General features: G+C 50.0%; 1 protein-coding gene across 9 annotated transcripts in view; it reads right to left on the bottom strand.

The window, feature by feature from the left end:
* The window catches only part of CPAMD8 (C3 and PZP like alpha-2-macroglobulin domain containing 8), a 76,912-nt gene that overhangs the window by 24,663 nt on the left and 26,926 nt on the right, over window positions 1-25,323 (bottom strand). For 8 of the 9 annotated variants that reach the window (XR_003140942.3, XR_004807683.2, XM_025457941.3 and 5 more), the window contains 11 exons: window positions 24,517-24,689; window positions 23,752-23,901; window positions 23,199-23,360; window positions 21,416-21,558; window positions 17,727-17,789; window positions 15,137-15,368; window positions 10,811-10,964; window positions 10,314-10,444; window positions 7,986-8,037; window positions 2,357-2,655; window positions 1,518-1,743 (listed from right to left, as the gene is read on the bottom strand). Coding sequence is in view for 7 of the 9 variants with exons in the window: in XM_025457941.3 (XP_025313726.2) it covers window positions 1,518-1,743; window positions 2,357-2,655; window positions 7,986-8,037; window positions 10,314-10,444; window positions 10,811-10,964; window positions 15,137-15,368; window positions 17,727-17,789; window positions 21,416-21,558; window positions 23,199-23,360; window positions 23,752-23,901; window positions 24,517-24,689 (1,785 nt within the window). In the remaining 2 variants the exon portion in view is untranslated. The remainder of the gene's footprint in view (window positions 1-1,517; window positions 1,744-2,356; window positions 2,656-7,985; window positions 8,038-10,313; window positions 10,445-10,810; window positions 10,965-15,136; window positions 15,369-17,726; window positions 17,790-21,415; window positions 21,559-23,198; window positions 23,361-23,751; window positions 23,902-24,516; window positions 24,690-25,323) is intronic. The other variant, XM_025457938.3, reaches the window with a different exon arrangement.

The following is a 25,323-nucleotide window of genomic DNA, read 5'->3' as shown; positions in this document are numbered from 1 at the left end:
AACCACTGAGCCACCTGGGCTGCCCTCTTTGTGGCTTTTAAATCAAGTGCATTTAAAGCTATACATTTCCAGGTACAACTTTGGTTGCATCCCACAAATGGTGACAGGTCAATCCAGCCATTGTAGTTCCATTTTAATTTTTTTTTTTCAAACTTCCAGTAGGAAATGTGATTTTTCTCTTCAATCATGAGTGTTTAGATTTTTTTTTTAATTTTCTTTTTAAGATTTTACTTATTTGTTCATGAGAGACACAGAGAGAGGCAGAGACATAGGCAGAGGGAGAAGCAGGCTCCCCATGGGGAGCCTGATGCGGGACTTGATCCCAGGACCCCAGGATCACACCGAGTCAAAGGCAGATGCTCAACCACTGAGCCACCCAGGCATTCCTTTTTTTAAGTTTCTGTACATTTTGTGACATTGTTGATGTACTTTTAAGTTCTTTTTTTTACATTTCTCCCATGCTTTCCTCTCTTCGGCACTTTGTCTTCCTCTTCTTGGCCTCTCTGCACCACACATGGCTGACAGGCCCTCCAGAACTCCTGCTGTTCTGTGATCACACCTCCCTTCCTCCCCTGGCTTTTCCTCCTGCCCCACTGAGGCTGCCACTGCTCCTGCAGTCGCCATCCATGGCAGGGCCTGCCTACTTTCTCATCACCCTCCTCTGAGCTTCTCAGCTTCTTCTTTACCTTTCATCCCCCTGTGCCAAAGGTACTGGCATACAGGTCCCAGTCTTTACCCCCTCTCCATCCCGGCCCATCTGCTTGCTCCCTTGTGCTACTACACAGACCACTTGCCCGTACAGTCATCTCTGACTTGATCTTCTGCCTCAGAAATAATAAACTTCCACATCCTCTGATATGGCCCCAACCACCAACCTGTCTGGGCTCCAGGGCTTCTGTCCTCTGATGTCAGAGAGCCCTGAGCCCCCACATTCAGGTTTGTCGGCCCCTCCTGGCCTCTTGCCTTCTCTCTACACTTCCAACACCCAACACCATGTCGAGCACACGGTCCCCACTTTCCACTCCTGTATCTGGGCAGGATACAGGAGACAACCCACACCCTATAGACCCCCAATCACAGCCACTTACTCCTGCTCAGCAGATGCTCTAGGTATCTGTCCCTCTCACCAGGACCCCCACCTCCCACCCTGCAGCTGGCTGACTTCACCTAGATATTCAGCCTTCTGGCACATCACCCCACGCTCACTGCCTTCATGGAATTCACCACCTGCCCTTTGGGGTTTCCTCACACAGGGCTTGGACAGGCTGGGTCTGGACCCATCTTCTTGGGCACACTGAGAACACCTCAAAGACGGTTGGGGCCATCTCCGGGTCTGCCTCAACATGGAGAAAGCACCAGAAGCTGCTTGTTGGGTGAGTGGGTATGGGGTTGGAAGCCCCAGAGCTACAGATCCCCTGTAGAGGCCAATGTGAAACCAAGCCTGGAGTGGACACCCTGCCCCTTGGCCTGAGTCTTCACCCCCCTTCTCCCCCGGCCAGGGTACAAGGTAGACGCACCTATGACGGAGGCCACTGCCCGCTCAGACCCAGGGATGGCGCTGTGCGGGACTCCCAGGGTGAAGGCCTCACTGTAGCTCTCGTCCACCTCCACCTTCTTCCAGATGCGGAACTCACCCATGGAGCCCCAGCCAGTGGAGAAGCCGATGAATCGGACCTCTGGTGGCCTGGGGAGGGTCCAGGCCATGATGACAGACTCATTGGAAGGCTCTGGACCATGGCCAACCTGAAAAAAGAGGCCAAGGCTGCTGGATGCTGGAAGGAAGCACACAGTGGTACTCAGGCAGCAGTGACGCTGGCTAGGGCGTCACACAGAAACTAAAGGTGACCTCATCCACTAGACACACAAGTGTTGCATCTACAGATTCCAAAGTCATCGGACTCCCTGGAATCTCTGGGCCTTTGCACATGCTATTCACTCTGCCTGGAACATCCTCCACTCCCCCAGTTGCCTGGTGAACTCCTATTCATGTTTAAAAACCCAGTTTGGCTATGTCCCTCCTCTAGAAAGCTATGTTTGCTGCTCCTTCTCTATGTCCCCTTTGCCTGGCCCATGAAGTACCCCAGCCCCCATTTCACCTGCTTATATGCTCTTTCCTTCTCCATGACTACCCACTATCCCTCAGCTCCCAGATCCCTGGGGGCTTCCTCCAACACAGCTCTCACTTTTTAATTTTTTTTCGTAAGTGGCTCCAGGCAGACTGTGAGCAACCTGAGGTGCTGCCCTGTGTTTATCCTCCCTCCTCCCTGACCCTGTCAGAGCCAGACACAGAGCAGGAAGCAGCAAATGCCATGGAGCATGAGGTTCCCATGCCCAACCCCAGTCAGCCCAGCCATGCCTGGATGAACCCGCCATGCCAGCTGATCCAGAATGTTCTGAATTCATCCCAGGAGAGGATCTTGGCCGTGTGTGTGCTGGCCACAGGGTCGCCCATCTTGCTGGTGGAGATCCAGGACCTGGTGTTCTGGTGGCCCCCCAGGACAATCTCTATCATGCCTGCCGTGTCCTGGGGCCCGGCGGACAAAGCCACTCGAGCATCATTGTGGGCTCTCACAGCCACATCAAAACGGGTGAGACACAGTGGCCGCTGCACATACTGGAACTCATACTTGTTGGGTGTGGAGATGTGGACTCTCTCTGGATGGAGGGAAGGAGAGAGGGTGTTGAGGGGGTACCTGGAGGCATCCTGCCTCTCCCTGCCTGTGCCTGGAGCTTAGAATCAGGACCACGGGGGGCCAGTCCCACTGTGGTTCCTCATGCAGCTGCATGAGGAATAGCAAACGGAGCTGGCTTAATGAAGCTTTGCCAACAGGGCACAAAAGATGAAATGCTCACAGGAATAAATCCTACAAAAGATGTGGAAAGATCTGTATACTGGAGACTGCAAAATGCTGTTGAAACTAATTAAGACTCAAATCAGTGGCAAGATAGACAGTGTCCGTGGATCAGAAGACAATACTACACATACGTTAATTATTTCCCAAACTGATGTATAAATTCATTGCAATCTCAATCAAAACCCAGCAGGGTCTTTGGGGGAAATTACAAAGCTGATTCCACAATTTATATAGAAACATCAAGAATCTAGAAGAGCCAAAGCAACTTTGATAAAGAACCAAGTTAAAGGACTCACACCTCTGATGCCGAGACTTAATCAAGTGCTCAACAGAACAGAGTAGGGAGTCCAGAAATGGACCCACACGTGTATGAACAACTGATTTGCAACAAAGGTGTGAAGGCAATTCAATAGCGAAAATCGTTTCCAGAAGTGGTTAACCCAGAACAGAAAAGGGAACTCCGATCCACATCTTACATGGTCTCCAAATATCAACTTGAAATGGATCATAGCTACTTTTAAGTTTCTAATACCACAAACTTTGAGGAGAGAACGTAGGATTTGGGAAAGATTTCTTAGATATAACAAAAGCATAATCCATAAAAGGAAAGATTAATCGACTGGACCACACTGACATGAGAAACTTCTGCTCTTACAAAGACACTATTAAGAGAAAGAAATAACAAGCCACACCCTGGGAGAAATATCTTTGTGAAGCATTTATCTGGTAAAAGACTTGTATTCAGACTTTTATAAAAACTTCCAAAACTCAACTTAAAATAAATGTTAAAAGATTTGAACAGCCACTTCACCCCCCAAAAAATATACCAGTAGTAAACAGGCACGTGAAAAGATGCTTGAATGATGGAAATGCACGTTAAAAACACAATGAGATACCATCAGACACTTATTAGAAGGGCTAAAATTAATCAGACTGACAACCCCAAATGTGGGGTGAGGAGAAGGAAATGATTCCCACCCCCGTGCTGGTGGGAATGCAAAATGGTACTATTACTTTGGAAAATAGTGTGACCATTTCTTAAAAGGTTGAATGCATACCTACTGTATGATTTAGCCATTCCACTCATAGGTAGTGACTCAAGAGAAAGGAAAGTTTATCACCATACAAAGACTTGTTCATGAATATTCATAGCAGCTTTATTGGAAATAGCCCCAAACTGGAAATAATTCAAATTATCCATCAACAGGTCAATGAATAAAAAAAGTGCATTGCATCCATTCAATGGAGTCCCACTCAGCCTTAAAATGATTGAATTATTGGTACACACAACATGGATGCATCTCAAAATTCTTATGCTGAGTGACAGATACCAGATAAAAAGAGTACATTTTATATGATTCCATTTATATAGAAGTCTAGAAAGTGCAAAGTAACCTACAGCGACAGAAGGCAGGTCAGTAGTTCCCTAGTGACAAGGGTAGACTGGGTGAATGATTACAAGGGAGCATGACTTTGGGGGTTAATGGAGATCCTCATGATCTTAGTTGTGATGGTTTCATGGATATACACATATGCCAACACTTACCAAACTGTACACTTAAAATACGCTTGATTTCTTGTATATCAATTATACCTCCATAAACATGTTAAAGATATTACCGACTTTACCTTGAATACAAATATATATTCAGCCTAATGTAAATTATATTGTAAAAAATAGAAGCAACCTATGTGTCCAACAATACTTCAAAACATTCCATAATGGTCAAATTATGGAGCAGACATTTGATAGAACATATTGAAGATGTTTTGAAATGTTTGTAAAGACTACAAAAACAAGGAAAAGTGCTCAGGATGTGTGAAATGAGCAGAGCAGAATGCAAATTTTATATAGTTCATGAGTTAAAACTATGTTAAAACAAACAACAATCAAAAAATAAAAAAATTAAAAATAAATAAATAAATTTTAAAAATTAAAAATAAAAACAAACAACAATCAATCCTATGAAACCAAATAAAACAAAATGTCAGAAGAGGTCATCTATGGATGCAAACCAGAGGAGGTATTTTTCCTTCTTTCTATTTCTATCTTTCTAAGTTCCCTGTAATAGTTAGGTATTGCTTTTTGTTTTCCCAATTTTTGTAAAGTTGTAAAATACACATAATGTAAAATTGGCCTTCTTAACCATTTTTAAGTGTACAGTTCAGTGGTATCAAATACAGTCATATTGTGCAAACATCATCGCTGCCCGCCTCCAGAACTCTTTTCACCTTGCAACACTGAAACTCTGTCCCCATTAAACACCAAGTCACCAACCTCTCCCCACAGACCCTGGCTCCCACCATTCTACTTCCTGTCTCTGATTTTGACTTCTCTAAGTACCTCATACGACTGCAATCTTACAATATTTGTACACATGTACCACTTTTTTTAGGGGGAGAGGGGCAAAGGGAGGGAGTGAATCCTAAGCAGGCTACACACCTCTTTGTGGGCCTCAAACTCACAACCCTGAGATCATGACCTGAACCAAAATCTGTAGTCAGACCCACACACGTATCACTTTTAAAAGTGATTTTACTTTAAAATTTACTGAGATAATTGCAGATTCACAGACAACTGTTAAGAAACAATATGGAAAGATCTGTGTCCTCTTTTTTAAGATTTTATTTATTTAACAGAGAGAGAGAGATAGCGCACCAGAGAGCACATGCAAAGGGAGTAGCAGAGGGAGAGGGAGAAGCAGGCTCCCCGCTGAGTAGAGAGCTGGATGCGGGGCTGGATCCCAGGATCCTGGGATCATGACCCGAGCGAAGGCAGACGCTTAACCAACCGAGCTGCCCAGGGACCCAAACTGTGTCCTCTCGACTCAATATCCCCCAGTGGTATCTCGCAAAATTCTACTACAGGATCACAATTGGGATATTGACATTGATACAAACCATTAAACTTATTCATATTTCCCCAATTTTATTTGGACAGGATCCCTTTTATTGCCCTTTATCACCATATCCACACCCTTCTTTGCCATCCCAGCAATGAGTAATATGATTTTCATTTCTAAAATTTTGTCATTTCAAAAATACCATAAATGGAGTCATTTATGGACCCTTTTGGGATCAAGTTTTTTTTTTCACTCAATTCCCTTCATCCAAGTTGCTGCAAATATCAATAGTTTATTCCTTTTTACCAGTGAATAGCATCCCAAGGTACAAATGTACCATGATTTGTATAACCATTCATCCACTGAAGGACACCTAGACTGTTTCCAGTTTGGGGCTATTACAAATAAAGCTCATATGAACGTTTGTGTGAATATAAATCTTCATTTCTCTGGGATAAATGCCTAGTAGTGCAATTTCTGGGTGCTAAGCTTGGAGCATGTGTAGCTTTTTAAGAAACTACCAGCAGTGGCCATACCATTTTATAATTCCCACCAGCAAATGTATGAGTGATCCCTTTATTCCACATCCTGGTCATCTTTTATTGTGGTAACTTTTTTTTTTTAATTTTAGTCTTCCTGGTAAGTGTGCATTGATAACTCATGGTGCTTTATTGTGCACTTTGCTAATGGTTAATTATGAACACCTTTTCATATACTTATTTGCCATGTGCATCTCCTTTGGTGAACTGTTTATTTCTTTTTCCTGCTTTCTTTTTTTTTTAAGTTATCTCTACCCCCAACGTGAGGCTCAAACTCACAACCCTGAAATTGAGTTGCATGCTCCACCAACTGAGCCAACCAGGTGTCAGGTGTCCCTCCTTTCTCCCACTTTCTAATTGGGTTGTTTTATTTATTGTTGAATTTTGAGAACTCTTTATATATTCTAGGTGCTAGTCCTCTGTTAGATCTGGGTCTGGAAAGATTTTCTCCCAGGCTGGAGCTTGTATTTCTTCCTCTTAACAGCATCTTTTGCAAAGCAGCTTTTTATCTTTTAAGTAGGCTCCATGCCCTGTGGAGCCCAATTTGGGCTTGAATTCATGACCCTGAGATCATGACCTGAGCTGAGATCAAGAGTCAGACACCCAACTGAGCCACCCAGGTGCCCCTTGCACAGTAGTTTTTAATTTTGATGAGGTCCACTCATCAGTTTCCTTTTATGGGTCGTGCTTTTTAATATCATGTCTAAAAACTCTTCACCTAGCCTAGATCCCAAAGATTTTCTCCCAATTTTTTTTCTAAAAGTTTTATAGTTTTACATGTAAGTTCACAATCCATTTGAGTTAATTCTTGTATAAAATGGGATCTTTAGGTCAAAGTTCATGCTTTTGCCAATAGATGTCCAATTACTCCAGCACTGTTTGTGGAAAAGGCTCTCCTTCTTTCATTGAATTGCTTTTGCACTTCTGTCAAAAATCATTTGAGCATATATGTACCGTATTGCTATTTATTACAAAAAAAGGGGAAACATGTCAAGAGGAAACCTGTGTCTAGAGTGGTCCATGTGGGTCATGGGACAAGTTGTGCTGAATGCCTTGGCAGTGGCAACCCCCAGGGACTCCTTTGCTCTGCCACCTGCCAAAGCCTGCTGGAAGACTGCCCAGTGCCAGGCTAGGCCTGAGCTCCAAGCCAGATGGCTCCTCTGGCACGGCCTAGACAGGGAGAGGGTGGACCCTCCCACCAGCAGCCCAGGGTCATGTTCCACCTAGCATTTCCCTCACCCCGCCAAGGCAGAGGCATGGAAGGGTGCTTCTCCGGCCATTCTGTCCACTGGGCACTCTGTTCTCATTTCCCTTTCACGGATCATGTACAAGTATAATGTCAATTTCAGGGGACTGGGGCAGATCCCAAATCCCACACCTTTTGGAACTCGCTTTAATTTCCTATTTTCTCTATAGGCCCAGGATTCTGGGTCAGTCTTGCTTTCCCTGATGTGACTCTAAGAGCTCCCTTCCCTGGATCCTGGCCTTCTCACCCCAGGGCCCCAAGGACAGCCCTATTCCCACCCACAGACTCTTCTCATTGGTGTCTCCAGTCTACATTCGTGGGCTGCAGGGCAGACCCCCGGCCCACATTCTGGCTCACGATTGTCACCAGCCTAGACATCTCAATTCTCTGCTGCTGCGTCTTCTGAGCCCAGGAAGGGCAGGCATCCACTTTGCAGTGGGAGAGCTACAACAGTGTGGGAGTAAGGGCCCACGTCCTCAGCAGGGCAGGTGCAGGGACTCACCATTGGGACAGAAGAAAACACTGTAGGTGTACGCACGGGGGGCTCCTTCCGGCTGCAACAGAGAGATGGGGAGAACTGAGTGTCGCAGGGGTGGTCAGCACAGGGCAGTGGCCACCTTTCTATGGCAGTGGCTCTGGGTCTAGACCCTGCAGGGCAATGCCAACATCACAGGGACACAGAGAAGGACCAGGCTGCCTACTTCCCAGGCCAAGGTGGGGAAACTGAGGTTCATTCCCCTTCTCCAGACTTTGGTCAAACCCACTCACCAACTGCTCCTAGCCTTGTCATGCTTGCCACAGTCCCCACCTCTGTCCTCCTGGTGTAGGAGGTAGCCGGGGAGCCAGGCAGGGTGACACTGGCTCCCCCTCCATCCCATAGAGCACACACAATGGGAAATAACTGTCACCCGCTTCCCGTAAGCCTCTTGGGAATGTGTTACTGTCATCTTCAGTCTCCTCCCCAGCAGATGGCATGCAATGTCCACCAAATAACTGATCCAGCAAACAAACCATGTACCCAGAGCTCCCTGGTGCGGTGGAGGAGGAAAAGGGTGCTGCCGCTTTATCAAGACACACATCTGCCACCTCCTGTCTGAGAAATCCCTTTTTCCAATTCACCCTTCAGGTTTTTTTCCATTGACATCTTGGGTCCTCTGCTGTCTAAATGTCACCTCCTGCCCCCAGGACAGCTTGCACGAAGCTGTGCTGGCAGATGCTGCAGGCAGAGCAGACTGCTGAGTGCTGAGCAGTGGGAATGGGAGGAACAGCCCAGGCACAGCGGCCCCTGAGAATTCCTCTCTGTGTGGGACACCTGGGTGACTCAGCAGTTGAGTGTCTGCCTTTGGCCCAGGGCGTGATCCCAGGGGTCCTGGGATTGAGTCCCACATCAGGCTCCCTGCATGGAGCCTGCTTCTCCCTCTGCCTGTGTCTCTGCCTCTGTTTGTCTCTCATGAATAGATAAATAAAATCTTTGGGGGATCCCTGGGTGGCTCAGCAGTTAACCACCTGCCTTTGGCCCAGGGTGTGACCCTGGAGTCCCGGGATCGAGTCCTACATCGGGCTCCCTGCATGGAGCCTGCTTCTCCCTCTGCCTGTGTCTCTGCCTCTCTCTCTCTCTCTCTCTCATGAATAAATAAATAAAATCTTTTAAAAAACATCTTAAAAAAAAAAAAAAAGAATCCTTCTCTGTGCATTGAGAAATTCCTTCCGCAGATGGAGGCGGCAAGAGCTCTAGGCCTGCCAGTCAGCCTGGATGCTCTGCACGGCGTGCCATCTCCTCTGGCTACAGGAGGGTGGGCAGTGGGCCAGGGAGCGTGCTCGGGCTGAACAAGAGGCTGCCAGGGGTCTCTGGGTTTCCCGTTGAGGCCATCCCATCCTGCCAGCTCACGGAGACTTCATTCCTCATCAGATGACACGCCTGTCCCAGAGGAATCTATCACGTCACATCAACAACCCTGTGCCAATGACTCGTCCACCCCTGGGAGTACTGCCCAGTGCGTGCGTGACTCCGGGCGCTGATGGAAATCATTCGTGCTCAGCACTGCCAGGACCACAGCCAGGACGGAGGGCAGCTGTTTGCAGCTGGGCCACTGGGGAGGGGCGCACACTCGGGATGCTGTGAGGAGTTTCATCGGCGCCACTGGGGCAGCGTGAGTTTCTCAGCAGGGCTCTGGGCTCCGAGGTGTTCGAGCAGCGCCCATAAAGATAGGGCATCACTGCCACTGCGTGCCCAGGACTGCAAGGCATCGTGTACATTCTCTCTGGCCCTCCCACACTATGGAGGCAACTGTGAGCACCCCTGATGTATGGAGCGGCATTGGACTATCTGAGACACTAAGTGGCAGATCCTAGATTCCCAGCCGGGGGGCAGGGAGCTGGGGTGTCAATAAGACGCCAACACCTGGGCCCCTGTGGTCTAGGCGCTGTGTCCTCTCTGCCTGGGCATCCTAATGACAAGCCTCCAAATACCAGGTCCCAATCCCTACAACTGCCAGTGACAAATAGGAAGTCGGAGGTGGAGGCGCACCGCCCTCCAAGATGGTCAGCGTGGGGGGCAGAGGACACTTCCCTGCAGCCCTTGTCAGTCCCAGGCTGCTTTACCACATGTCACTCTGCACCACAGGGGGGCTGGATGCTGCAGTCCCCTAGTGAGGAAATGCAGAGACCCCTCACCTGCCCCAGGACTGAGAGCAGGACCCATGGGAGTTGCCCCAGCCCTGGGCAGAGACCACATACTCCAGCCAGCACTCCCCCCTCTACTCCCTGCCCAAGCCCAGGGTTGATGGAATCGGGCCCCAGCCAAGTGTCCTTGGTGAGGACACGGGCTTACCTCAACCATCACACTGCGCCTGATGTGATCCCTCCCGGTGGGGACCCTCCGGTCAGCGAAGCTCTCCTCCGCGTGTTTGACGGACTGCCCATCCCTGCAGCAGCTTGTTTCTCCGTAAGCTAGGGCTTTGGCTGCAGAGATTTGAGAGCTCAGGTGCTTGCTGTCAGAACAGGCTCCCACCCAGCAGGGAGCCGGACCGTCCCTCCCCCTCATCCCACGTGGTGTGTGTGCAGGTGTGCCACACGTGTTGTGCAAGCATGTGGGCACGCATATGTGTGCTATGCTGGTGTGGCCCCTAAGCTCAGCATCCTCGAGGTGAAGCTTTGGGCCTCGCCCCCAGGGACCACCCTGCCCTACCTCCTGATGTCCTGCCTCCCCAGCTGCCCTCCTGACCTCATCTACTGCCTTGCCCACCCCGCACCTGTGCCTGGCTTCAGCACGCGGACCTGGTGGTGGCCCAGAGGGTGGGGGGATGCCTGAGGCAGCAGGGGCCTCACCTGTGACATTGCTGATGCCCAGGTCACTGAAGGAGAGAACCACCCAGGCAGGCTCCGTCTCCCCAGAGGCCACGCACATCTTCTTGGTCAGATGGCGTTTGCCTGGGTGCCCGACAAACCGGATGCCCTTGGGAACAGAGATCTTCACGTACACCTGCAGAGGGTGGGACGCTGCTCGTGGTGCCCGGGATGTGTGCGCCCTCCCAGCACATCACACCGCCCACAGCATCAGCTCTCTCCAAAAGCCATGCTCGTCTCGGAAGGCCCCCTTTCCGTTTCCAATCAGAACCAACTATTCACCATTGTCTTGCTGGGAGGCCCCTCTTCACTTCAACCCCCGACACCCCACAGAGCCAGCTTCCCCTCAGGACCAAGGCTGACTCAAGGGCAGCTTCTCCTGCCACGTCCACCCACGGCACCAGATGGGAGGGACTGCTCCACCTTTCCAGGCCCTACAAAGCACTTCTTCTGAGGTCCATGGTGTCACAACACAGTTCTGTGTGTGTGCGCGTGTGTGCCATGCATGCACGCATCTCTGTGGGCATACCTATGTGTATGTGTGAGTGTGGCATATGCACACACATGTGCATGCATATAACCATGCACAATGTTTGAGCGCATGCATGTGCATGTGTGTCTCTACGTGCACGTGCAGTTATACCTTCCAATCTAGAACAGGCTGTTTGGTCCACATCCATTTGTCCAATCAGCATATATGAAGCACCTAGTGGGTGCAGGTGCCTACGAGGAGCTAAAGTAATGAAGCCAAAGAGAACGCGAGTGACCCCAGGCCACAGGGGATCAACATGCATAAGTCCCACACGCATGCATGTGTGATGGGGAGGAAAGGAGATGAGAAAAATCTAGCAGCAAGTGGGATGGAGCGTCTGAATCCTACCAAAGGACAAGCCCAGCTGGACCAGAGGGTGAACAGCTGGTGCAGGATGCGTCAGGAGCCCCCACATCCCTCTGAGTCAGCGTTCTCCCAAAGAAGAAAGAAAAAACTCAAGAGCCAAGGTCCTGGGTAGAAGGACCGGCTGTCCGTGTTGGGGGATGTAGATGGGTCTGATTCCCTGGTGCCCTGGGGATGCGCAACAAACCAGCCACCAGTGTTGGAGCTAAAATGGGCACCTGAGGGTCTTGCCTGCCAATTCTTCGAGGACCCTCCCCTTGTGTGTGTGGGGGGGAACCATCCTATAGATCAGGGATCAGCCTGCACTTATTCCAGATTTTTAAGACTGGGGTCCTATTCCCCTGGCTATACTCTATATTAAAAAATATGACAGAGGGATCCCTGGGTGGCGCCGTGGTTTGGCGCCTGCCTTTGGCCCAGGGCGTGATCCTGAAGACCCGGGATCGAATCCCACGTCGGGCTCCTGGTGCATGGAGCCTGCTTCTCCCTCTGCCTGTGTCTCTGCCTCTCTCTCTCTCTGTGTGACTATCATAAATAAATAAAAATTTTTAAAAAATGACACAGAATGGACCATGCAGGCACCAGGCTCTAGGGCTGCGTGCTCTGAACCTACTCCACATTGGCCCCTGCCTTGGTTTCCACCACAGCAGCTCTCACCCAAATGAATGCACGAGGCTCTGACCTTCTCCCCTCTGCTTTCCCCAGAAGACCATAAAGCCCAGCCAGATTGTGTGTTGGGCAGTTCCCGGGACAGGCTAAGCTGCCTCCTGCCTCTGTTGCTTGTGTATGCTGTTCCCTCTTCCTGGGATGCCCTTCCAGGCCCTGGTGCCTGACTCAAACGTTGCCTGGAGATTCTCAAGGTCAAGGGAGCTGCCCCTTCCCAGGGCTTGCCTGGCTCCCTGTGAATACCCAGTTCTAGCATAGCTCTGCCCCAAACTCCCTGTGAGACCTTGGACATGTAACAATGCATCTCTGAGCTTCCTATCTCTCTGGGAACGATCCCATTCACAGCTCTTCCTCCCCGGCCCACGCAGGTGCTTGGTATCGATGCAGGCAAAATCCCGAGGCCAGCACTGGCCACGGAGGTTAGCCGTGTCAGCGCTCCCGAGGTCACACACAGGTTGACCCCATGCCCTGGGCCCTGGGGTCCTCTGAGGTCTACACAAGGCCCAGCACACACTGAGCACTTGGGCAATTGGTTCTGAGTGACAATGAATGCGAATCACCAGCGTTTTACATCTAGGGGCTCCTTTCTGGTGACCTCTTGATATTTCATTCCTATTTTGGAATCTGTACTGGCTGCATCTTTTTTCCAGTTGAAATTTTCCATTAATTAAAGGCTGAAGGGACAAGAAGCTCCTAGGTGACAGTACACGAATATGTGGCTCTTCTATAAAGTCAAAGAAACACCAGCAGGAAAGTCAAATGTAAACACCAGCGTCGAGCTCATCCTGTGCCAGCCAGACAGCAGCACGAGAGGCCCTTTACTAACCTTCAGGCCGTCACATGCCATCGCGTGCAACATGCTTTTGGGCAGATGTAATCATTCAGGGGACGCATAGCATTTGCAAAGGGCAAAAAAGGAGTAAAGCATCTCAGGTAAAGCTCAAGGTCACCTTCAGCCCGGCTCAGAATGCTTGCTGTCCCCGGCTCCAGGCCAGGCCCAGAAGTGATCACAGACCACAGCCATCCCCGTGGACACTCATGAGGGGCCCTCACACCTACTCTTTCCCTCCTGCCCCAGAGAAGCCAGTGGGGGTGACCGGGGCCAGGTTGAGCTCTCACGCTGAGTTTACAGATAGGGAAACTGAGGCAAAATAAGGCTGTAAATAGAAATGCCAAGCGAAAGTCCAGTCTTCTGGGGGCAGCGAAGTGTGAATGTCCTGAACCCTCAGCAGCCTTGGGCACCCCACAAGTTGCAAAATCCAATTTCTCTCTAGCCAAATGTTCTCATTTTTTCAGGAAAAAAATGGAAATCTGGGATTTGGGGATGAAATCTTTAGTTTCCACAGTGTCTGGTTGAGGCTGCAGGTCACATCCTTTGCCCTTGGTATGGAATGAGCCAATGGCCCTGGGGGCTCCCCACGTACTCGGGCAGGGCCAGGGGGATATCAGCCATGTCCCCAGAGTGTGGCTTGTCGGAGTGAGGCTGAGACCTGCAGACGGCAGGCCTGCTCCCAGATGGACCCCTGATCCTGCACCCCACTCACTCCTCCACCCACGGCCTTGGCTTTCAACCTCAACCCCAAGGGCTACCCCTAACTGTGGAGAACCCTCCCCATCTCCCTTCCTTCCTCCCACCAGCTGACCTCCAGGCCTTGCCAGTGCTCAAAGGATTACAAAGGTGGTGAGTGTGTCCTAGCCTCTCCAAGCTGTACTGTTACACAGACCCAGACTCCCCGAAGCCCCATTTCCCATCATGTACCCACCCGGTCTCACAGGCACCCCCTCCCCTGCTGTCCTTACTCATCCACAGGGTCTGAAATCCTCCCCAGCCTCCGAGGTCAGCCCTAAGTCTGCCCCCTTGGGGTAGCTGTTATGGGTTCAGTTGTGGCTTCCAGAAAGCTATTATGAAGTCCTAAACCCCTGTCACCTGTAAACATGATCTTATTTGGAAACGGGGTCTCTGCGGAGGTCGCTAAGTCACGATCAGGTTATTGGGGTGGGCTGTACTCCAGCAGGACTGGGATCTTTAGAAGAGGAACCACAGACACAGAGACATTGACAGAGGGAAGACACGCAAGGGAAGGCCACGTGAAGACAGGCTGCAGTTTGGAGGCACGAGGGGGAGCTCCCTTAGAGCCTCTGGGAGGAACCCACCCTGACCACCCTGGAGCCTTAGACTCTGGCCTCCAGAACTCTGAAAGAACAAGTTTCTATTGTTTCAAGCCTCCCAGGTCGCACTACTTTGTTACGGAAGCTGCGAGAAACCGAGGGAGTTGACTTTTCCACTTTGAGAGGGGGCTAGGGTGGGCCGAAAAGTCCCCCGAGAACGGCCCCTGGAGCTTCCACAGCATCAGCAAGGTCGGTGGCCCTTCTGTGGTCACCGTTCTTCGTGCGTGCCAACCCATTTCCCCCGTAGTCACGGGTAGCACAGCCTCTCTCCCTGATGTCTGTGCCAACCGCAACACCGACCAGGGGAACAGTGCAGCCATGGAGGGTGAGCGTGCCCATGTGCACGGGGACGCTGAGCCCCCGCCCTGCTGACCTCCAGACTTCCTGCCCCTGCCTCCCCCTTAACACAGAGGCTGCCCCTTCCATGGCCCCCTCTCCCCAGTCACGGAGCTGCTCTGTCCCCGTCCAAGGGGACAGCTCAGGCTGCCCTGCCCTCATCCCTGCCTCACAGGTGCCACCCCCACCCCCCACCCCCAGGCACTGGGAAGGCTGAGGGGTGAGGAGGGTGGCTTTAGTACCTCGGCACAGGTGCCCATGTAGTTGTAGATGCTGAGCGGGACCTTGGCCTGCTCCCCGCGGACCACGTGGGGGGGCAGCGTGAAGTCAACAAAGAAAGGCTTGAAGGTCTTCAGCGGGGCAGGCACGGCGACACCCAGGCCCCAAGCCTCGGACAGACCCACGGCCTCACCCACCCAGCTGGTGATGGAGTCCGGGACCTGCACGCTGAGCATCTCCTCGCCGGACGGGTCACTGTAGAAGGAGGGACAACTGTGGGCCCTTCTCCGGGGCCGTGCCCAGGTGGCCAGGTGGGAATGGGGGGCTGTGCTAAGGCCTGGGGGCCCAGGGAGGCATCCCCTGCAGCTGCGAATGCAGCATTGAGGCACCACCCAGCGTGTGACAGGAGAAAGCCACCCCTCGGCCCGAACTCATGTCATCAGAAATGCACATGGCTCTCGGGACAACCATGAACACAGGATCACCCACCACGAGGATTCAGCCATAATGACGCTGGCAGTGCCTGCCCCGCCCAGTTTGGGGGTGGTGGGGAACTGAATTGAGAGGACCTGTCATGTGGGACATGCTTGTGTCTCCCAGAAAGGTACATCCAAGCCTGAACCCCCAGTCCCTGCAAATGTGACCTTATTTGGAAACAGGGTCTTTGCAGATCAAATTCGTTAAGACAAGGTCATGCTGGAATAGGGTGGGCCCCAATCTAAAGATGGGGCATCCTTCTAAGAAGGAAACTCTGACACAGAGGAGGAAACCATGTAAAGACAGAGGTGGAGATGGGAGGGATGAGGAGCGTCAGAGCCCCCAGAGGATGGAAGAGGTCCCGAAGGATTCTCCCCCAGAGCTTCCAGGGGGAGCATGACCCTGCCCATATCTTGATCTTGGATGTCTAGCCTCCAAAACCATGAGAGAATAAATCTCTGTTGTTTTAAGTCACCCAGTCTATGGTACTTTGTGACAGCAGCTATGGGAAACTCACACAGTACAAAACAAACATAAAACGTATCATCAATGATTTTTTGATTGATTGCCTGTTGAAAGAATAATACTTGGGGATATCTGTTGGGTTAAATAAAATATATGATTCAAATGAACTCCACTTCTTTCTTTCTGCCCTTTATAACCTGGCACTAGGAAATCGGAAATTACAGATGTGACTCATTATATTTCTTTTTTTTAAAGATTTTATTTATTTATGAGGGACACAGAGAGAGAGGCAGAGACACAGGCAGAGGGAGAAGCAAGCTCCATGCAGGGAGCCCAATGTGGGACTCGATCCCGGACTCCAGGATCACACCCTAGGCTGAAGGCAGATGCTCAACCACTAAGCCAAAAATCTCTTTACAAGGAAAAATCCTGGACCTGATGGCTTCACTGGTGAATTCTACTGAAACATTTTTCTTAAAAGTTTTAGAAGATATACTTACTTATTTAAGGGGGAGTGGAGAGAGAGAAAGAGAGAGAGAATCCCAAGCAGACTCTGTGCTGAGCATGGAGCCTGAGGCAGAGCTTGATCTCATGGCCCTGAGATCATGACCTGAGCTGAAACCAATTATTGAAACTTAACTGACTGTGTTACCCAGGTGCCCCAAATTCCATCAAATATAGAAGGGTCCAAAGAAGAACCCTTGTGTACTGTTAGTGGGAACGTAAAATGCTACAGCCACTCCGGAAAACAGTATGGCAGTTCTCTGACAATTAAACATAGAATTACCGTATGAGCCAGCAATTCCACTTCTGGGTATACACCCAAAAGGACTGCTGTACACCCAAAGGACAGACAGATAGCCCATTTTAAATTTAGATCCCTAGAACGAAATGCAATCATCTGGATATGTTCTGACGAGGAGTTAAGTCTTTCCCATTTCTTGTGAAAGCAGCCTGAGCAGCTCCCAGCTGTGAGCTCCCTTCTGTGATGACCACATGCCATGGCATCTCATGTCTAGAAAGGGGGCGGGGCAGCTCAGCAGTAAACCCACCCATGGCCCTGGGGGCATCTGACCTTTCATGCCTAACTAGTTTCCCAGGGCAGGCCACCATCACCTTCTACTAGTACCACTGGTGTTCTGACACTGAGCATTGAAAGGAAAAAAGCCAACAGCATCTGGCAGGAATTTGGCACAGCAGGACTTCTTCAAAAAGAACTGAAAGGGGGGAAAATAGGGAAAGGAAATATGCTGAGAAAAGCATCCTGTTTTGTGGGCAGGAGCCCGAGTCCCCTGAGGAGTGAGGGAGGCGTGGGGGGTGGGGTCAAGTTCATGTTCCAAGGAACTGTAATCGTTTTAATGAGCTCGTTCTGCAAACAGAGCAGATAGAGTTACCCCAAGTGGGAGTCATAAGAGGCACCGAAGACCCTGCATTTCGTATTTCCTGAGCAGATGTCCAGGGCTGCAGTGGGATTTGGGGCTGACTTCATGGCTTTGGGTTTTATGTGTTAGAAAAGGATGCCCAAAGTCTTACTCAGATGTTGATGTCAGATCTGAAAGCAAACCCACTGGGAATAATCTGGACTTGCCTGAGTGTCTCTGAGCCCGCAAACAGCGAAGAAAAGTCATCTTATTGTAAAAAAAAAATTAAAAAAATAAAAGTTCACTGTACCTGATGTTGAGACAACGCCAAATCCATGTTTCGGGAAAGAAGGTCCTTTTCCTCTTCTCTGCTCTATGAAAAATTTTAAAAGAAATGATAAAATGTCAGGGGCATATCTTAATTCTGTTACCTGGCAGGTAAACATCTACCCAAGTAGAACATAACACATTAAGTCTACCGTAAAGGCTAACATTCTATTCAGTTAGGATGTAGCGGGTTAATTCTCTTGGCTGCCAGTTAACATTCTACCCAATTAGGACGGAACGTGCTAATTATTTTACCGGGCAGGGTTAACATTCTACTTGAGGACTCGTAGAAGTGAGGCACCAAAGGTTTGACAGACTTGCCTTCAATCGACAGTGGCACTTCACATCCTGAGTTTAGAAGGTAAGTAGGGTCGCAGGGACCCCTCCATGTCCTCCCCTTTGCTAATTTCCCTTGCTGGGCTTGCCACATTTTTCTGCATCATGACATTGAGCTATGCACCACCACCACCCCCAACCCCTCTCTGCTTCCCAAAGAACTTTCATTCTGGGTTCATCCTCAGGAGCCTCACAGCCCACCTTCCTCAGGGACTATCTTGTTCTTCAAAAAAAAATAAAAAATAAAATAAAATAAAATAAAAATAATAATAACAACAAACAAGCCCTACTTGAAAGTTGCAAAACTTCACAAAATTAAAAATGCTCATATCCAGGGCTCAGCGGTTTAGTGCCTGCCTTTGGCCCAGGGCGTGTCCTGGAGTCCCAGGATTGAGTCCCGCATCAGGCTCCCTGCATGGAGCCTGCCTCTCTCTCTGCCTCTCTCTGTGTGTCTCTCATGAATAAATAAATAAGATCTTTTTAAAAAACTGCTCGCATCCTTTTAACCTGCAGGACCTCTCTGAGGAATGAACCCTGGAAAGACCCATGGATACATGTGCCAGGACAGACAAATGGACTGGTTTGTGGCAGCAAATAGCCAAAAATATCAATCAAGAGTGTGGTTGGGTTAATCAAATGGTAGTACATTCATGCAGTGGGATGCTACACATCAGTCTAACGGAGTGAGCTCAGTGCCGGTATATGGAGATGGATTGGTCTCTCCGAGACTTATTGTAGACTTTATTTATTTAGTTATTTTAATTGTAGACTTTAAAAGGGAAAGCCCAGAACATACTATAGTGTTCTCTCATTGCTTTTAAAAATTATTTTATTTATTATTATTATTATTATTAATTTTTATTATTATTTAAATTTATTATTATTTTAAAATATCCTTATGTGGGGCGCCTGGGTGGCACAGTCAGTTAAATGTCCAACTCTTGGTTTCAGCTCAGGTCCTGAGATCGAGCCCTAGGTCAGCAATGTGCTCAGCAGTGAGTCTGCTTGGTATTCTCTCTCCCTCTCTCTGCTCCTCCTGCTTGTGTATGTGTACTCCCTCTCTCTCCCTCTCTAAAATAAATAAATCTTAAGAAAATCCTTGTATATGTACAGAAAATTTCTAGAAGGATGTCTAAGAAATTATTGACTGTAGTTGCCTCTAAACAAGGAAATGGAAAGTCTAGAGGTAGGAGAGAGACTTACATTTAATTATGTAAACTTTCACACTGCTTGAAAAAATTTTAACCATTGCATATGGTTAAAAAAAATATCTTGTCCTCAGAATACAGATGCATGGATGTGTCATCCAATTATAAAAAGGCACAGACACTTCCTTTTGAAGGCATGCCTTATGCCTTTCTACACCGGGATTTACAATCGCCTTCATAGTTTGGGATTTCAGAAAATTACTTTCATACCCACTCCAGGCCAAGTTCTTGGGGTTCCTGCACACGAGACGGTCAGGGCCCCTGAGGTAGTGTCTGGTGGATGGAGGCCCTGAGGCCAGTGTTTCACCTCCCTCATCCAACCACATTCTAGAAATGCCTCCGTATGCATCCAAAGTATTCATGGTCTGCCTGTGCCATGATTTGGAGTTTGGAAGTTTGGAAACTAAGATCCTGGTGGGCCTGCTACACTCCCTCTAAGTATGCAGCCCATGCAGGAAGAACCTTGGAGAACAAAGTACCCAGGATCTCAATCTAGATAGAGAGGGTATGAAAGATGGAGAGGGCTTTTGTGGACAAGGTCTGCCAGGGCAGGGGATCCTCTGGGCCACTTCTGGCTCAGAATAAGCGCTGAGGAGTGTGGGATCCACCCCCAAGATCTCCAGAGATACCTGATACTGACCACACTGACCCTAGCCCCCGCCCCTCAGTTCTGTGCCCCTTTTGGGAGCAATGGGCAGGAGGGAGTACAGCCAAGGCCTGCCAGCCCCTAAATCCAGAGAGAATGGGGAGACAAGGTCTTTAAAACACTTCCCCTTCCCCAGCAAGCTGGCTGAGACCTGGGCTTGAGAAGGTAGTAAGAGAGGCAGCAGGAGAAGAGGGTGAGAAAGAAGGGGTGGGGGTGGTGAGGACAAGACAGGCAAGAGGAGAAAACACCAACTCCTGTGAAACGAAGCTTTCCAGGACTCCAGGGACAAAGCCACAAATCTAAGGGGGGAAATGTGAATCCTTCTCTCTCAGCCATTGATAAGTGAGCAAGCAGACAAACAAGAAGTACGTAGGAATATGGTTCACCATCAATAGGTTTGACCTAAAGCAGGCATAGAGAGCCCTGTACAGAATTGATGGGGCCTTGGATCTTCTTTTCAAGAAGACACCAGCATTTACAAAAAGAATTGGCCACACAAAAAGCCTCCAAAGTAAGAATCAGACAACAGATAACAAATAGACAGGTTCACCAGCTGCAATGCATGTCTGACACAATTTACAAAACATATTTAAAAATAATAATTTAAAATACCACTCTGAAAATTTAAAACGTGTCCACTTCTGGATAAGACACAGCCCCCAAAGTTAGAACCTATTTGGAACCAAGCAATAATGGAAACACTTGGGACGCCTGGGTGGCTCAGTGGTTGGGGGCCTGCCTTTTGTTCAGGTTGTGATCCCAGGATCCGGGATTGAGTCCCACATCGGGCTCCCTGCATGGAGCCTGCTTCTCCCTCTGCCTGTGTCTCTGCCTCTCTCTCTCAGTCTGTGTCTCTCATGAATAAATAAACACATCTTTTTAAAAAATAATGGAAATGCTTCACAGCACAACTCAGGTGCTGCCAGAGCAGCACTCTGAGGGAAATTCATAACCTTCAAAAGGCTAAAATGTGAAGAGTTACAATAAAAGATTGAAGAATATTACTTGGTGTTCAACTTGAAAAGGCAGAGAATCGAAGGACAAAGCCAAGAGAGAGGAGGAGAAAGAAGAGGAAGGAACAGGTGGAGGAAAGAGGTAATAGAAAGAAATTTCTAAGTAGAGAGAGGGAGCGTCAAACCCCAGCTAACCTCCTCACCCCAAACCCTCTGTCTCAGAGAGCTCTGCTCCTGATGTACCTTGCTCCCTCTGCGCCCCCAACCCTGACACACCGAGTGGGGCGCTTAAGTGCTTGGTTCCCCAGCCCACTGGGCCAGCAGGGACTTTGCCCCTAGCAGAGGCAATATCTGAAGGCATTTATGGTTGTAGCAACGGGGGGAAAAGGGTACTATCCGCATCAGGTGGGTGGAGGCCAGTGTTGCTGCTCAGCACCTGCTGTGCATGGACAGCTCCGCCGTGGAGAATGATCCAGTCCCCAGTGTCCATAGTATGAGTTCAGACAACCCTGCAGGAGGCAGCCATTACCTGGGGGGTTGTCTGGAGGACCCCGCTGCCACCAGGCTTCCCGTGTGGGGCTGGAAGGCAGGGACAGCCTCATCGGTGTACAGGCCACCATCCTGTCGGTGGTTCAGGCTCACCAGGTTGGTCATCACCACCAGTCCAGTTTCCTAAGCAACAGACAATGCCCAGAACCCCGGTGGACAAGTGCATGTGATGGTCCCAACAGTTCCATCACTTTGAGGCTACTGCCCAGCATCACCACTGCTTTGTGGCTCAGTAGGGGCAGGGGGCCCATCCTCTGCTCTGAGCTTGGTGACATGGGCTGAAGGGATTGTGGGACCCAGTGACCACGCAGGGTAGAGCAGTGGGGAGGCCAGCACATCTGTGGCCCAGGCACAAAAAGCCACATGTATGATTCCATTTATGTGAAATGTCCAGAACAGACAAATCCACAGAGACAGAAGGTAGATTCATGGTTGCTGGGGGCTAGAGGAGGAGTATGGGGAGTGACTGCTCATGGGGATGGGGTTTCCTTTTGAGGTGATGAAAATGTTCTGGAATTAGACAGAGGTGCTGGCTGCACAACACTGTCAGTGTCCTAAATGCCACCCAATTGTCCACTTTAAAATGGTTCATCTTCCTGTTAATTCTGCTAATTGTGAATTTCACCATTAAAATAAAAATTTGGCACCTTGCCTGATCTAAACCAGAGGCAGCTGACTGCAAATGTGACTGTTCTTACCTTCATCACTGCTAAATACTGGGAGAAGGGCGCCTGGGTGATGCTGTCAGTTAAGTGTCTGCCTGCAGCTCAGGTCATAATCTTGGGGTCCTGGGATTGAGCTCCACGTTGGGCTCCCTGCTTGGCAGGGAGCCTGCTTCTCCCTCTGTCCCTCCCCTCACTTGTACACCCTTTCTTTCTCTCTCAAATAAATAAAATCTTTAAAAGGAAATACTGGGAGCAACTCAATTGCAGGGAAGCCCCGTTCTGGACTGGCCAGCTCTACTTTGGGAACAAGGAATATGAGCCCAGTTGCTTGGACTCAGAGCCATCACCTCCTAATTGCAAAAGCTGCCAGGGCCCAGGAGTTCACGCTGCCAGGCCTTCAACAAATGTGTAATTGAAACATCACCTATTCCAATCCAGATATAGATACACCTGCAAATACGGGTACAGACAGATACAGACGTGTAATGTATTCTGTAGCTACTACAGCAAATGTTAATTATGGGATCTAGGTGGTGGGTATATAGGTGTTTGTTAACTTGTTCAACTTTTCCGTACGTCTGAAAACTTTCCATAATAAAAACAGGGTGTTTTAAATGATTTTAAAACTGGGATGAAAAGCACCCACATATGTGCCATGCATTCAAGTGGAGAAGTGGAGACTGCCAGCATCCTAATGTGGCATGATCTAGAATGATGCTTGTGCCTACTGCATGCCCTGGCACCCCCGGCCCCCACAGCCAGGAAGGAGGACAGATATGAGCTACGAATGTCAGAGGGGGTGAACCTGCCACCTGAGAGAGCATGGCTGCCTGCCCCCAGTGTAAAGGTTTTCCTTCCAGCAAAGCACCCTTAATGTCTTTGCTCCGTGCCACGTTCAAGTTACCGGTCGACACCCCATCTGCCTTGCAAATCAGGAGGGTCCACTATGAGCCCTTATCGGGGAGAATCAAAAACTAGTTCTGCCCCAATGAAAGTTTGGGAACTTCCACCTTGATCATTTCTATATCCCTGAGATCGTTTGTTTCAAGAAGAGAGGAGCTTGGAAGGGGCGGTGGGTCGAAGGCCACCTGTCCTTACAGCAAAGGCAGACCCGGAGTCCTTGGTGATGCCCCAGGGCCAAGGGAAGGCGGAGGAGCGCCGGCGGCGTCGGGCTGCCAGTCCAGCCCACCAGAAGGACCCATCCTCCCGGGACACCCCGAAGGCATCAGAAACATCATAATCTTCCAATTCCTGGAAAATCTACAGGCAAAGGGGAAGAAAGGCTGGTCAACTGGAGGTTGCTTTTCAACCCAAACTGGCTCTCAGGGGTCTGGCATGCTCCCATCTCACCCTCCTTGCACAAATATCACATGGAGACCATCTTAGGTGTTAGGCATGAGTGTCGTTAGCCCATTGGAAACATGGGGCAGAGGGGCTGGAGAGGTAGGATCTGGACAATGTTATAGGGCGAGAGTCTGATGAATTTGACCCCAACATCTTTCAACTCAGCAAAGCAATGATAAGGATTGGGTTTACCAGTGACAGAAAGAATCTGGACTCACATGGGGCCCTTCACTTCCTGGAAAGGGAGAGCGCCCTACCCCTGCAGCATGAAGGTGCTGGACCCTGGCGCCCGAGGGCCCCCACTCACCTGTGCCGGAGTCAGCTGGAACCCTGACCTGAGCAGGTAAATGCTCTTGTCCACCGCAGTGATGCACACACAGCTGCCCCTCGCAGCCCTGACCCGCAGGTCAACAACCTCCCCGGGCTGGGTTTCATTTGCTGAATAGGTCAGTGAAACCTGGACCCAAACACAGCAGGGAAGAAGTCAGGAGCTTGGCCAGACTCAACTGGTCCCCCCACCCCCATCCCTCTCCACCTGCCAAAGAAGCCAGCTCAGTGGGGACCCTGGCCTTGCTGCCCACGTGAGGATGAGGGCGGAAGGCAGAGTGACAGGAACAAGACTGATGTAACTAGAACATTCTGTGCTGAGGATGGGAGGGGAGCAAGGAGAAAGGGGGGGGTGGGGACAGGCACTGGCTGAGGGCATGTAGCAGCCAGTTTCAAAGGATGCAGGGAGAAGGGACAGAAAGCTGAGCCCGCTGCTAGGGGCATGAATCGTGTCCCTTAAGTCTGGGACCCAATGGAGACAGCGAGGAGCTGACGGCTCTCCCTGTGTGTTCCTAATGCAATCTCCATCTGGGTGACTTTGGGAGGAGCTCCGGTAAAGATGTAATTTAGTTGCAATTATTCCCGAAGACAGGGCAGCCCTTGCAGTCCTACCTTGATACCCTCTGGGAACCCAAGTGGCAGCTGTGGACAGCCTACTCGGGGCACAGACACCCTGGAGTTCCCCCCCAGCATCCCTAGATGGTTGTTGCTGGGCCACTCCCCCAGTCGGCTCCCCATGTCCCACCTGGTTTTCAAAGAAGTTCTCAACAGCAAACTGGAGGTTGTCCGCAACCCCTTCTCCATTCTCCCTGACATAGAAGACCAGCAGGCGGCCAAGGGGGACCATGCTAGGGGTCACAGGCAGCCGGAGAGAGGTCACACACACATTGACCTCGGCTGCCGCAGCTGGAGGAGGCTCTAAGACAAGTTAGAGGTGGGGAGAGGCATGAGGACCCAGCACCCCACACTGGGACCAGCCATGCCCCAGGTTGCCCTGGGGATGACCTGGGGCCCAGCACAAGATGGGTGTTGGTCCTGGGCCGAGTACTCCTGGATACTCACATTCCCTGTTACTTCACCTAGAAGGGAAGGGAAGGGAAGCCCAAAAGGATGTGGGGATATGACTCCCAAAGCACCATCTGGGCCAGCAGTTCTCAACCAGAGAGATGCTGCCCCCCCAGGGGACATTTTTGGCTGTCATGGCTTGGGAGTGCCACTGGCATCTACGGGGCAGGAGGCCGGGCATGCTGCTCGACACTGCTGTGCACAGCATGGCCCCAACAACAGGAGAATGATCCAGCCCCAAACATTAGTAGTGCCCAGAGTGGGAAACCCTGCCTTTCCATGAGAGGGACCCTGGGTTCCGGTCTACCTATGCATCTAGCTATCATCTATCTATTATCTATCTATGTCTATGAACTATGAATGAATACGTCTATGAATCTAAGTGTGAATCTAAGTATAGATCTAGATCTACTCATAAATCCATGAGTCTATCTATCTATCTATCTCTGATTCTCACCTACAGCTGACTTTTCCTTTTAGGGACAGT

The sequence above is a fragment of the Canis lupus genome, chromosome 20, assembly GCF_003254725.2.
Source record: "Canis lupus dingo isolate Sandy chromosome 20, ASM325472v2, whole genome shotgun sequence".
Classification (NCBI taxonomy): Eukaryota; Metazoa; Chordata; class Mammalia; order Carnivora; family Canidae; genus Canis; species Canis lupus.
Note: the sequence above shows the minus strand (reverse complement) of the source record. Positions and strands in the feature narration are given on the sequence as shown.